Below are 15,476 nucleotides of genomic sequence, written 5' to 3'. Positions count from 1 at the left end.
CGGGCTATTTTTGTGGATAAGCAGTTTACAACAGCTCACTTTTTAACATTGTATATTTTAAACAGATCTTTGCACTATATACATTGTATGTCCAGGCCCGTACACAGGATTTTTTTTGGGGGGGGGGCGGTGCTGATTTTGAAAAAGCGGACTTTTTTTCAAAGGGGGTGATTTTGTGAAAAGTGGACTTTCTTCCCAAAATTTGGACCTTTTTTGACAAAAAAAACGTAAAAACCCTGATTTTTTTGCTCACTCGCAAATTGTGATATTTTGGGAATTTTTGTATACTATTGCCGCACCCTCCCCCCTGCGTACGGGCCTGTGTATGTCCAAACATGGAAGTATTCTCTAGTACTTCCATGGATGGGTAGACCCTTCTTTCCAACATTATCTTTTACCATTCTACCTTAGAATTTATATGCATTATATAGATTTTTTCTATTTACCTACCGTAAAACCTTGTCTACAAGCATATACAGTGTTTTTAATTCAAGCTAAATTAATACAAAATAGCCGTAAATATGCCATTGCAATAGATTGATCTTGTAATACTTGTTAAATATATATGCTTGTATCGGTAATTTATTTGCTCAAATTTCACAATGTTATAATTTTGTTTATGGAGGGCTCCTGGATTAATTTAGCTTTTAGATTTTATCAGATTCATAATAATATCTTATTTCAATATCAAATAAATCATGATTTTTTTCCCAGTCAATTCCTTGTGCAACCTATTGGCAACCCAGGCAACCTATTCCTAATTCAAATTGAAGAGCTGGCGCCCCTTTTTGTACTAATTTGCAGTTATTGTTCTATACTAATATTCCATGATGTATATTTTATTATTGTTTAAATACAGAAAGATGCCAAAGGTCGTTATCTTCTCAACAAAGCATGTGAGTCACAGAGTCTAGAGGAGAAGGATTATTTTGGTCTGCGATATGTTGATGGTGAAAAACAACGAGTAAGTAGTACAAGTAGTGTGCATTTGCAACTCATGCTGGGAAATATATGCCAGCTATGGGGCCACATAGAAGCCTGCATTTTAGTCTAATTCTAGGAAACAAAATCTACAGCACTCGATCCAGTTTAGCCAAAGGTGTGCAGTGGTGTAGCCAAGGGGGGGGGGAGGGGCAGAGGGGACAGCTTCCCCCCTGTGAGAAGTCTTGCCCTACTCTTCTCTTACCCTCTTAGAAATCAAAATCATATTCAAATTGAGCATAGCTGATCAACTCGATGTTTTATTTTCACATACAGCAATGGAAGTATTACTTCTAAAAAAGGCCCTATTTGAATTTTGAGAATAAAGGTGTTGTTTTTAGATGCTGTCATGCATCTTATTGTCTCATACATGTATAACATGGTGACATCATAAACAGTTCAACCAAAAACTGATACAAGAATGCTAGAAACATAATATATTTTGATAAAATGGATGGTTTTTATGATTTTTTTTAGTCTTGAGATTACAAGAACATCATCATGTAATGTGATGTTCATACATTCTGCTTTACATGCAGTCCCGTAACCAGGATTTATTTGGGGGGGGGGCTGATTTTGAAAAAGTGGACCTTTTTTTCTCAATTTTGGACCTTTTTGGACTAGGGGGGATTTTGAAAACGCATTAAAACTCTATTTTTCGCTCATTACGCTCACAATTGGGGTAAAAAAAGTGGACTTTTTGGGCCACCCAAGCACCCAGCCTACCTATACTCGGACAAGAATTTGCAGAATAAATTTGCTTGTATGTGTAGACTGTGTACTTACTTTAATTTAAGTTACATCCTTTGTCCAGAGAATTACATCCTTTTTTACAGCCTGTATGCCCATTCTGTCTGATCACACTCTCCAATGTAAACAAATCTAATTTCCATTTAATTTCCATAAATAGGCCAGCTATACAGCTATGTATGTGTCAGCATATTTAACGACTGGTGCATTACTTTTTCAACATGACACCTCACTAAGAAATAAGATAATAATTTCATTAAGTTTTATACATATGTATCAACATTAAGCATTGACCCTCCTGTAGAAATATGAAGTCTTCTTAAGACCAGTCGTGCAGGATTTAAAAAAAAATTGTAGCGCACTGTATAATTCTAAAAAATAAACATGACCTGTTATGATCAAACTGATCTATTTATATTCATAGAGCTATTATGAAAATAAATTTATAGTATTAAATAGTCGTCACTTGATTGCTTTTTAAATCACAAATAATTTTGCTGGATAAGCAAATTTTTAAATTTAGCGAACACATATACATTGATAGCAATCTGTTGATAACAGCATTAATTAAAGTTGATTTTGGGAGAATTTACAATGTCATGTCAGCCTCTGATTTGCAACAAGTGAATGAATTAAACTGTTGTATTCATGTCATGTCTGTGGGACATTATTGGGTCTCAGGTGGGTAGACACCAAACCAATGCCTTGGCATAGAGCATAGAGTGAATACAGATGAGCACATGCTTTGGTACATTGTAATTTGGAGCATTTGGAAAGTCGGTATTGTCGTGTCGCACCTATGACATACATGTACGACTGATCACTTGATATTTTCACCGATAACAAGTAAAAATTCCTCCGAATATTGGTCCAGTGGTATCAGGGAACCTACCGTATTTCGTCAAATAGTCGCCCCCTCCCTCAATTAAACGCCCCCACCACTTTATTCAACCAAGATGTTTCAAAAATGCCGATATTTCCATGCCATCTTATGTAGTAAGCTTACCAAGTTCCCTACATGGTCAATAATAGCGTCAATAATTCAACAAGACTTTAAGCTCATTTGGTCACAAAATGGCTAAATATAATACGGACTTTGGTGAAGAAACAAGCAGCAAATGGGAGCAATTCACAGAGGTCTCAAAAAGTGAACCAGACACTTCAGGGGTGCGCACCACCCAAAGAAAGTCCATTGTGCTTCATTGTTGTTTTTAATAAATTAGTCAATAAGTTCATCATGTATCCAAAATTGTATTTAAGAGGAAGCTTAGGACAAGCTTGTCTTTCTTAGTCTGACGAGTAAGGACTTTTTATCGTGTATATCCGGAGAAAAAAAGGTCCTTCTTGTAAGTCGGACTAGTCTTTTTTGCTATGCTGTAGTACTGTTTACTTGAGGAATTCATGGAAACTCACCTTGCGAGTTTTCTAGTGATTTTCCAGTTGTATAAGGCCAAAAAAAAGATTTGTCTCAAAGTTTACGAGTGGTTTGAAAACAAATGTGAAATGCAATTTTTTTTTTTTTTCCGACTTGGTATTTTTATGTTATTTTGAGAAAAAATGTCTGATTTTCGCCGAATTTTTCCGGAAATATAATGGTTTAGACTTAGAGTCCACAAAATTGATACATGTTTTTGCTTTGGGAATACTTAAAAAAAAAAAATTATACTTGTCATGTACTTGTTTAGGAGTGCATTTTCAAATTAATGCTTTTATGTCATGTGTAGGGTGCCTTTTGAAAGTCCATGTTCACAGATGATACCCCCCATGTCAATGTCAATTGGCCCCTGGGATTGTAATTAGAGGAAGTTATTAATTTCAGGATTGGTTGTAAACATGGGAAATTGTGGAAGTGATGATAATGTGATGCGATCAAGCAAAATCAGTCGGAACTCGGAAATATTAAATTTTCAGTTTCTTATAGGATAGTAAAAAGCGTTTACAAAGCTGCATTTTGCAGAAAATAACATTGAAATTGAACAACCAGTTTTTAGATATATGAGCAATTGAAGAGTTTCCAAAATAAGAGGAAACAAAAGGAAATATTTCCTTTGTCTCCTTTGTGGAGTTACCTTGCATTTTGAAATCCACATTTGTGACCATCCATCTCAAACCGCTTGTAAAGTTGGCAAATTGTATTTGAGTTACAGTGCAAAATGTGTATAGAGGTTGTATTCATATGTCCCTAATGTTTGTCCTACATGTTTCTCATTTTAGTCCAGTCAAACACCAATCTTTAATCCTATTGTTGAAGAGGATAATAAGCTTATACTTATGTATAGAATAAGTAAATAGCCTAAGTCTTTGTTTGCTTTGGCTAAATCCTGTTCAAGTGGTGGGTTAACCAACAATTAACAATGAGAGGACATTCCTGAACCTCATTGAGTTGGGGATGATTTGAAGTGACTGCCAATTATGACCATTTGATATTTAATACCAGCAATGTGGAAAAAAAGAAATAATGTAGTGCCAAAATAATGTACCCTTTTACTGAAGGAGCAAAGTTTAACAAGTTACAACTCTGGTTCTGGATATCGTTTGAAGACAAATGATATATCATTGTAAAGCTTATGATATATACGGTATTTCTAAACACGGAAGAAAACAAATTTGACCAAGGGGCCGACTTTACGAGCGTTTCGACCTGGACGGTCACATTTATCAATCAGAACTTATCTGAAAATTACTTCAATTTCAACTTTTATTTTACCTCATCAACTCCACATTTCCTATCTTAAATTTTGATTTTCGAGTGTTTACAGTACATCTGACTGCTAACCCGTTTTCACCTTATTTCTTCATGCGCTCATAATCGTAAACACCTCAAATTTTTTGTTTCAAATTTGTAGAGATTACATTCACAAGTTCTAGTAAAACACAATTTTCAACGCTAAAATTGCTAATATTGTAACGATTTTGCACAATTTTATGCAACGTTGGAAAGATTAATGGGTTGCACTTTTGGTGGAAGCCGCTTCACATCTGATTTAGTGGGATGAACCCTTGAGGTGAACCAAATTATAATGGGCTATTCAGAAATTAATGGCACGCCCCTAAAGAAGACATGTAAGTTTGTACCATAAATTTTTGGGAATTCCCAGACCAAAATTTTATCAAAATAAAATGGGAATTCCCATTTTGACAATAAAATGATAAAAAAATTAGGAATTCCTAGTGTCCCTAAATAAAACAGGCAATTTTAGCCAAAAATTTTTGGAATTCCCAAGCCTAAAATAAAAAGGTGTCTTTTTCTTGGGAATTCCCATGTCTTCTTTACGGTTGTGAACATAATGACCTTTTTTGGGGGGGGGGGGATTCCCAGAGCAAAAAATTTGGGAATCCCATGTCTTCTTTGAGAGGGGGTGCCTTTAATTTCTGGAATAGCCCAATGCATAATGGAATTGTTTACATTCATGCAGAATTGCAGATCAATATGGATCAGAAAGTGTCTTTTACTAAGCCTTGGCTTCTTTCTCCCTGGGGATGAAAAAATGACATTTTAAAATTTTCAGATAAGAAGTGGGGAAATTGTGACATCAAGTTGATTGAGCTGCCTCTTTTTTTGTAAAATTTGTGTGTCAATATTGAGTACAATGTAGGCGACTGAGGGGATTTGTTAGAAAAATTGCTTGTCAATTTTACTCGTGGGTTATGTTAAACATGTTAAAAGATTGGTAATGCTGTGTACATTGCATAACTTGTTTTCACCACAGGCCAGTGTCAGCTTCAAATAGGTACATGTACATAATGTAGAAGTGGTAATAGGCAGTGCGGTCTGTACTTTTTACAAACAACGTTTCAAACATGGTTTAGTCTTAATGATGGCATGATTGGAGAGCATTAAGTTCATTTAGCCCCATCATGAAAATACATTGTTAATTGTTGCAGTATTGACGGAAGTCATGTTCACATTTTGAGTTATACTCGGCGTAAACTTGTGCTAACAACGATATATAATTCCCCAAATATTTTCCCTACTCCTACTGCATGCCCCCTGCATGTCCACACAAAGCCTACTCCAACCAGTTCCACCTAGTATTCACTTCTGGTAGGTGCAAACATCGGCTACCACTTCCTTTTTCAACTGCACAAAATGTAATTTCTTATCAAAAAGTCAAATTTACACGGGTGCCAAGCGTAGCAGCGTTCACATTGCAAAATATGCCTGGCAGAGATTAAACCTAGCTCACTATTCCTGACTTTTGTCAGGAGTAAATTGATAGAATTACGCCAGGTGGAACCTATGCTGACCATCGTTAACACTGCCACTACTCTTGGCTGTGCCTACCCCTACTCCTAGCAACTTAGGCCGACCAAGTTCCGCCGGGCGTAAGTCCAGCAATATGAACGCAACTATAGATCAGCACCAATAGCTAAAACTGCCTCTCATAAAAAGAGCAACAAATTTGTTGCCATCAGCATGATAACATCGTTTCCTGCATGCCCAGATGATGTAAGTGAATGGGAAACAAAAGCACAATGTACAAATGAAAATATATAACATTGCTAACAACACAATTAAGAACAACTTATTTCAAGGATGTTTATTTTTTGCCCACGTCTGACATTTCAGATATGACATTCAAGATAATAATGCATACAGTCCGGTCTGTAAAATAACAACCTCAAAGTACTCTATGGCTTTTACAGACATGTTAGAATTTTGAAGTCTTAGTCACGTATCAACATTAGTGTACATTGCAAATAAATATTATAAAGAAACCCATAATTGTCTCAAATAGTTCATACGATATTCAAAATGAAAATTTTCTCTGGTAAATGAAATAAAATGTATATAAATCCGATATGAGTATGATTAGGCCAAATAAAAAATAAAACATGTTTCTCATCCCCTCCCGTTTCCTTAAATTTGAGGCTGCTTCAATTTTGTTTTTATTTTTGATACATTCAGTTATAACTTTTAACTTCCTAGACATCTTTCTTGTTTCTTATATTAGCAAGGATGCTCTCTTAGCCTTGCTAATACAAGAAACACTTCTGGAGGGTTGGAAGGTTCTGTGATCATTAGAGTGGGCCTACCTACCAGAACAATAAAATAAAAAAGGCCTTTTTTCAGGCATTATTGTACACTAAATACAAGGCCGAATATGGGTATTTACACTTATCTTTCGATAAAAAATAAGAAGCCCAGCTCCTTCTCTTTTTCTTTGAAAACCCAGACGAGAAACATGTTTTTTAATTTTCACTGGGCATAATACGATTTAGTAATCTATCTTAAAAATGAATCATCCAATCAAAAAAGTCAAGCAAAACGTAAGGTGAGAAATACAAACCATGAAGAATATAACGATATCAGTCAGCCAGCGCCAGATTGGCTCCTAATTAGTTTCCAAGGTCGTACCATTAATAAGTTCAACTGGGGACACATCTTGTCAACTATCTCAAACTCTAATAAGAGTTGCCAGATCAAAGATTACTTTTATAAACAGGTATGTTTAGTTACCCTATGTGTGATCATTGGGAGCTGTAGAAAAGCCAGTTGTCATATTGTTAGAAATTAATGGCATGTCATACTTGATTATTTTTTGTGAAGGTTTTATTTTAGCGAAGTCAGTCACAACCGAGAAATTCAAGATGAGTTTAATAACTGCGCAACAGTTGTTCGATGGGCAGTGTGAAAAATCTAAACATTTCGCCTTTAATTGGAACTAAGGAATATACACCCTCAGCCTCACGGATGTTCCGAGGTCCAAAGCAAAATGCTGAGATTTTTCACAGTACCCGACGTATAACTGATGTAAATTTATTTAAACCAACTGTCACTTAAAACTCCTCACTGATAAATTATGTAGATTTTATTCTCTAAAATGAGTAGAAATTTAAAACTATTTAAATCACAAATTGCATTAATGCCCTTCAAAAAATCAAAACCGCTAATGACCACTTACTGCAGCACAAAATTATGCTATGTGCAAATACGGTAGTTTCACAGGCCTGATCTGTGCCAGCGCATAGTAGGCGCACTTGCGAAAGTCATTGTGTACATCACACACAGAAGTCATTGATGCTCAATAATGCATTACATGTATGGGGCTGGATTAAACAACTATGAAATTAACAAATCGCTAAATGTCCCATTAACTTCGAATCACAAAAATATCTTTTTGCGAAAAATAATGGCTTTTAAGTTTTATAATATTGTGAATTCTTGAAAAGGTATGCCGGACTTTTGAAGTATGGTAATAATATAAATTACATACATATGGTAGAGTTATTAATGAGGACTACTGAGCAGGACAGTGTCATGTGTTTGTAATTATTGCATGCACCGACTATCAGGTGATGAGTATTTGGAATATCAAGTACGTAGCAGGTCACGCTTAGGTTGATGCGGTTGTCGTGGTTGCTATCAAGTATTTACTGGTTGTCATGGTTGATAAAAGATGCGTGAGTGATGAGATGCTGAGCCAGCTAGCTGTGGGATTCTTCTTGGAAGATTCATCCTCAGGTTTGCAGCATCCAGAAGCCATCTGGTTTGGTTAGGGTATCCTGACCGACTGTAGCTCCGACCCCCCCCCCCCCCCAAAATAAATATATATTTTGAGGCCTCTGGGAGAAAATAAAAAGTCTGTATAGTCTATTTATCTACCTCCAGTCTGCAGCACTAGCTTTGAAGTTCCACATGTTTTATGTTAGCTTATTTACTTGGTGTGTGTACAACTACACAGCCTGTAGTATGGCCATCTATAACAATACACATACTCTACGGAATGAAGCGTAGTATCAACACGTCCGTCAATAGCCTCAGATTTAGCATGTTATGTCCACAGATCTTGATAAACTGGTGGATCCTTACATTTTTTAGCAGTGTATTGTTAAAGGAAGTCTCCGGCAATCACACATAATGCCTTATATGTAAGAAAAATAATTATCAAGCACGAATCACATGGTTTTATTTAAAACAGACTCATAGTGACCATAAAACCAAATAAAAACATCCGCCTCTCAACACACGGTATTCAAAATTCACTGAAATTGTCTAGTGCAATGGCGTCCCAGTAATACAATGAAGGCTGGCGACAATTGAGCACAAATAACTATTATGTCATTGCACTTAGGCGATTTGGGCGGGAATTTTGAATATCGCGTGTTGGGAGATGTCTATTTTTATTCGTTTTTATGGTTGATATGAGTTTGTTTTAAATAAAACCATATGATTTGGCGCTTGATAATTATTTGCCTAACGTAGGCACCGGAGTTTCGCGCGGTTCGCGCAAAAGCGCACATTTTCGTGCATTTGGGTGTCCAAAGCGCATTTTGGGTTCCATCGAGAATGTTCACGATTTTGACCCATCGATAAGCTTAAAGTTAAAACTTACGATTTTATGCCCCAAATCGGCAGCATTTACAAGAAAATTCACGCAATATTGGTTCTAACTTCACTTATGTACATCAAAATACAAATTACGATCATTAAACCAAGCATAATGTGGGGAAATTTGCCCTTGCTTTCGACATTTCGATCGACGATTTGTGATGGTCGCCATCTTTATTTTAAATTATTTTTTCCAGAAACGGAAATGAACCGAAGTCGTTCAGTAATTGATTGACATGCCATTGTTTTACCGATGTTTTTTTCGTGTTTTGCATTGAAAACAGGGGATCACGCATTTTAGCGCATTTTGACCTATTTTTTGGCGCATTTTTGCGCATTTTGAAAAGTGGCCAGCGCATTTTGCCGTTTTAAATCGCGCGAAACTCCGGTGCCTAGCCTAACATAAGGCATAATCTTGATTGCTGGAGACTCCCTTTAACAATCAAGTACCACAGAATTTTGCATGCAGTTTGAATCATTCTTCAAACTGTTCAGTCACAATTGCAGGTGTCAAGTTTTGAGTCATAACATGTGCCTAGATGAGTTTCCTATCAATTTGACATGAGATTAAATGAATACATCAATGTCAAGTTCAGCAAGCTGATTCATTGTTGTTATTGAAAGGCCTTGTGATTTTTGCAAACTTTTAAAATGAAAGATATTGCCAATTTCAGCTTTTTTATAATCAGGGGTGAGTGAGACAAATAATTAAGAGCAAGAATCCCAGTGTGAATTGCCAAGTCTTCAAATTGACTCACACCTGAAATAACTTTTTCAATATTTCAATAAAACTTACTCTGTTTGGCCATTGGCACTTGTATTTTGTCTTAAATGCTTTTGAGTGTGAGCTAAGATTTTTGATAATCGTGTCCTCTTATTTTTTAATGCCTGCCAATGTAAGTTGCTACTTAAAGGGGCATTTCATGATCCACAGCCTCACCCCCCGCTTTTCTCAAAAAAGGTGAGATTTCTATACCACTGGAAACCTCTGGCTACCATAAATGTTTATCTATAACACATTTCATGCAGATTAATTCGTTTAGCCAAAATATTGCCAAATTTGAATTACGTCCTGGTACACCAGAATGTAAGTCAATTATTCAACACAGTGGCCTATGGAGCAGTGTATTACCTAATCATGCATAATTCGCAAAGCGCAAAATCGGAATCAACTGAAATTTTGGGAATAAGCTTTTTCATTGATATCTTCTGAAAAATGTCACAAGAGGATGCTAGGAATACAAAATACTCCTTTAAGTTGAGATGGCCTTCATTCACAGTACTCACTTACCACAAATTAAATTAATGACATGATATAGAATGTTTGCAAATTTGATTTACATAATGTCCAGTTAAAAAAGAACAAAAGTAAAGCCAATCCTATAAAATGTCATGCGAATACAGTCTATTTATAGAGTACAGTAAGCCAAAAAATTAAGGTACCAGTTGTGTTCACCCCTGTATATCCTAAATAAAGACAAATATGTCAAAATTAAAACAATCAGCCAATACATGTACTCTTTAGCTCTAATTTAAGACATTACTTGTTGAAATTGGTTGAGAATTAAAGAAACAGTGATCTAATACCCAATTGCAACTTTTAAATTGGTATCTTCCTTGGGTTTTGGGATCGCCGTGTCTTTATTTCTTGAACAATTTCAACGAATGAGGCCTTAAATTCGAGCTAAAAGATGCAGCTATTGGCTGCTGGTTCCCATTATGACATATCTGTCTTTGTTTAGGATATACAGGAGGTGAACATAACCTTAATTTTTTTATATTGCTCTGTAAGAGGAGTAGAGAAGATACACACATCATTCTAGATTCCTATCTATTTATATTATTTCTTAATTATATGGTAAAAGAAAAAGAAATAAAAGGAAACAGTCCAACAAATTTCAAATAATTTGACTAATTGTTATCCCTGGGTGGGAATAACTTTGCATTACATCAATCTTATTGTCTACTTCATGTAGTTCTGGTTTGTTTTGCTTTGCTACATGCAGTAGAATAAATGTGACATGATCAAGGGGAATGAGTCACATGTCGGCCCTGGTCTAAAATGAGTTTTACACATGTTTCTATAGAGGACATTAAGAGCTTTCAGAAACTGAAAACCCCATGTTGATACAGCTTTTCTTTGCGAAGTTTCATCAATTTATCAATCGCTGAAAACAATATAAAACAAAAGAATTTTGACACTTTCTTTGCCAATATCTCAAAATCAATATTAGCGACATCCGACTCATTTCCCTTGATCGTGTCACAAATGAGACCAGCTGAACCTACACGATGAAGGCCAGTGTGAAGCCAATATCAAATGAGCCCCTAATTAAAAGATGTATTTCCATATCTCATACAATTTAACCTTTCAGCAGGTCTTTGTACAAGTATCATATTTCTTGGAACACTATATGATGCAACGTTGCCAGTCTATTTAACACTGCCTTTTCTGCTTTTTGATGGAGGGAGGGAAAAGAAGAAAGGAAGAAAGAACAAAGATAAATAGAAAAACCACTGACTGACCCCATGAGTGCTACTGACAAGACCTGGGATAGCAAGCCATGAGTGTTGACCTGGCCAGCCAGCATTTTGTGCGTTTACGTAGCCAGGCAAACGAGGACACACACAAGGATACACACATGACAAATGAGGACACCCGGTGACCGTGGACGTCCTCGGGCTTTTAAATATATCCAGGACATCGCAAATCACGTATAAATGTATTTAAAACGGGCCCACCTATAGGTGGTATAGGACGGGCCACGGTTGGATTGTAAGTGGTCTGGTGTGTGTGAGTGAGGTCCACGGTATGGCGATTAAGAACGGATGTGTGAGTCCTCGGTTAGTATGTTTTAAATCAAGTGAAAAATGAGGTCCTCATTTTCCTGCCTACGCGAGGGGGTGGGGGTGTGTGTAATTCGCGATGACTGCACAATCAAATCATATGGGATGCTTGCACTTGCAGTTGCTTTGTGCTGTATGGTGTTGTAGGTCTAGTGGCATTAGGGTTAGAGTAGCTCTATTATGCTTCTAAAATTCCACATCTAGGCAACACTGTGTCTTCAGCTGCTAGTGCTCGTAGTAAAGATCAATGCAATACACAGACCCAATTCCATTAGAGATAGAGAAATAATATCATTCCCCTTGCCGGCTAGCCAACCGGACGACCATGCACCAGCAGGTACACTTGTCCTACAGTGTTCGGACGGCAAATTGCTTAAAATAATACATGAAGATAGCGTATGTACCAAGCAGTATATGACCAAGTTGGTATTATAGTCAGTGTAGAATTTATGGCATGAGGAGCAGCTTCTAGTTTAAAGAATGGCTGAAATGTGTGAGTGCTTTGTGCTTCACAGTCAGTAAATAGAATAGAGGTTTACTTTCAATTGCTATTTGTAGTGTACATTCAGGTGTTCAAGGCCCGTCAAAAAAAGCCAACTATTTAACATTTTTAGGTCTTTTTGGGAAGAAAATATGTATCTTCAATACAAATTTAAGGTAAAAATTTTCAAATGATGGATGGCTTCTCCTCCCAGCTACATTAGATTTATAAAGTTCAAGGACTGTTAAATGTCAAAAATATCAATTTTTAATAATTTGCCATAAAATTTGTATTACATCACAAAATTCAAAAAATCCAAATTATTTGATATCAGAAGGACATTCCTCGTATTCAGAATGCAATTTGGTGTGTCTGATGTGCTCTCAGTTCCCATAAAAAATACTCTGCAAACGTCACTATCCGATCCCTTGATAGAACATAAATACTAATTTGACGATATTTTTTCTAGACAAATGAATCTGCAAGAATTTTGTTCCACACAAACAATATGCAGCCAGAGGTTTCCAATGATTTAAAAAATCTCATTTTTTTTGTGAGAAAAGAGGGGGATGAGGCTATGGATGACAAAGTGCCCCTTTAAGGTTCAATGTTCTACATTTAGGAAGTTGCTGTCAAATTATACAAGATACACATAGTTCTATGCTGTAATTGTGATTGGTGATTATTATGGATAAGGGCCTATTGTATGCTTAGGTTGTATAATGTACATGTATTGTAGGGTGATGCATTCATCATGTTCATTGGTAAAAAAGTTGAAAATCTTATCAAGCTTTCTTTTATCAAATTGTAAAAAACGTGTTTTTCATTGGATATTGAAGTCAATCATTTTTTTCTGAAATAGGGTTCAATGACCGTGAAAGTTATTTTATCTGTGATGAGTATCTTGTCTTGTTCAATCAAATTTTAAAACTGTACAATTAGCATGGGTATGCTGTGTATACTGAAGTGCTAAAATGATGCAAGAGAGTGACACATTCATTAAAAAAAAATGATGGCAACATTTATTAAATATCATTTTTCTTTCAGTTTTGAAGATAAAAAGTGAGATTGCATATTTTTGATCTAAGTTAAAGGCAATTTCCACGTATGCACATTGTGCTTGCACAAAAGCTGTTTTTCAACCCTATTGGGCTATTCCACTTGAAATTCACACTCACCCTGTTGAATATTTTGAAAATATCTTCCACAGGGGGGGTATATTTTTCAAATGTAACTGGTCAGGGTATTTCATTTTGAAACCCATACTCCCCCTGTATTATGGCTGTACCTATATCTTCCACAGCTGGAGTGAGTATTTCAAATGGAAGTTACCAAATTGTCTATTATATTCAAAACTCATACTCCCTCTGTGGAAGACTTTAGCTAAATCTTCCACAGGGGTAGTGTGGATTTTAAATGGAATAGCCCATTGAAGGTAGTCTCGATGCCATCATTGGTGCACTTAGTAAAGCTGCATAATTTGAGATGATTTGGCGGCAAGATCTAACAGCGCTCATTTTGTCAGTTTTGATCAAACAAAGCGGGCAACTGAAGTATTATGGTTATATGGAAATCAGCATTAATGAGGGCATAATGCAATATGCATTTATGCAGGCTGGTTGGCAAAATGGAGGCCACATACGTAGTCTGTATACCTTCCTGAGTCAGTAATTTAGATATAGTTTTTCATTGTATCACTAAATGTAATGATGAGAAGTATATAAAAGTATACATTTTCAGAAAGGAAATTATTCAAGGAATCCAACTAGCATAACAGATTCTTGCAAAAAATAACAGTTTTTGAGAAAATCTCAAAATTTGATTTTACTAAACTGGCTGGAGGAAGGTATATGGATTATAATAGCCAGATATTTTTCTGTTGTAGCAGGTGCATTTTTGGTCCTCTGCTATGATTTTGTCACTGGAGAACATTTCTGCCACAACAGAAAAAACAATGCATTTTGCTCAAGAACCAATTGAGGCTGTACTTTTCTAAGAGTGTAGACTGTAGATTATTTCTGTCTATCATAAGCACTGAAATAGCAGTGGGACACGCCCCCTAAATTGTTCTGTGAGATCGATGTCCCCCCTAAAAATCCTGATACTAATAGAAGTAAAATTAAGGTGATTGCTCTCTGCATCTTCCTATAGCCACCAAAACACTGTTTTGTTCCAGAATAGGGTAAAATTGCAAAATATGCCCTGGCCCATCAAATACAAAAATTCACCTTAATTTGGGGCTAAAATAGTCCGAAATTGAAAAAGTTTTGCACGCTTGATGCACAAATGTCCCAATAAAACCAGCACAGTATTATACTTGTCATTGCTAAATTTTAATGCTTCTGCTGTTTATGCTGTAACTCAATGCTTGCTTATAAGTTTACAATGTAAGAAGGGTGTAGATAGAAAAACAATTCTATGCACTCAAACAAGCAGAAGCAATGAACTTAAATTTCATATTATAAGCTAATCAAAATCTATTTATAAATCTGTTTTGAAGCAAAAACAGTGTAATAACGTAATTGAATTGCAGCAGAATACTTGTTTTGATCAAACGGAGGTTAAAAATAGAGAAAACAGAGCAGAAATAGTTTGTATTCATGGAGTGCACTTAAACTGATTAACTCAAAAATATCTCATTTATAAATGTGTTATGATGCAGAAGGAATATTACTGTATTGAATTTCAGTGGATAAGTATTTTGATTGATATTGGGTATCAAATAGTTACCCTGTTCATGACTTGACACTGTGAAATGGTAAACTGAATTATCCGTTGAATTTTTGTAATATTTAGCGCTTATAGCATGTTATAACACGGCAGAATGCAAACAAGGACACATTTCGTCAACCTGATATGTTACTTCCCTATAAAGTATTTTTTTGTAATTTTGAGAACCAAAAAAAATGTGGTTCAAGCATGCATCAGTTACGTAATCACCCTAATTATTTTGGATTACTCCCTTTAATTTGTATTATTATCATTTGTTCTTGTGCAAAGATTGGTGAATAAATATATGTAAATGCATGCTTGAACCATAATTTGTACTTTGTTCTCAAAATTGCAAAAAATGACGTAGGCAAA

General features: G+C 35.8%; 1 protein-coding gene across 7 annotated transcripts in view; it reads left to right on the top strand.

The window, feature by feature from the left end:
- LOC140171768 (FERM domain-containing protein 3-like) overlaps positions 1-15,476 on the top strand; it is a 107,891-nt gene that overhangs the window by 4,213 nt on the left and 88,202 nt on the right. For all 7 annotated transcript variants that reach the window (XM_072195092.1, XM_072195090.1, XM_072195095.1 and 4 more), the window contains exon 2: positions 860-964. In XM_072195092.1, the coding sequence (XP_072051193.1) occupies positions 860-964 (105 nt within the window). The remainder of the gene's footprint in view (positions 1-859; positions 965-15,476) is intronic.

Source organism: Amphiura filiformis, chromosome 15 (assembly GCF_039555335.1).
Source record: "Amphiura filiformis chromosome 15, Afil_fr2py, whole genome shotgun sequence".
Classification (NCBI taxonomy): Eukaryota; Metazoa; Echinodermata; class Ophiuroidea; order Amphilepidida; family Amphiuridae; genus Amphiura; species Amphiura filiformis.
The sequence above is the reverse complement of the archived record's forward strand: the minus strand, read 5'-3'. Positions and strand labels throughout refer to the sequence as shown.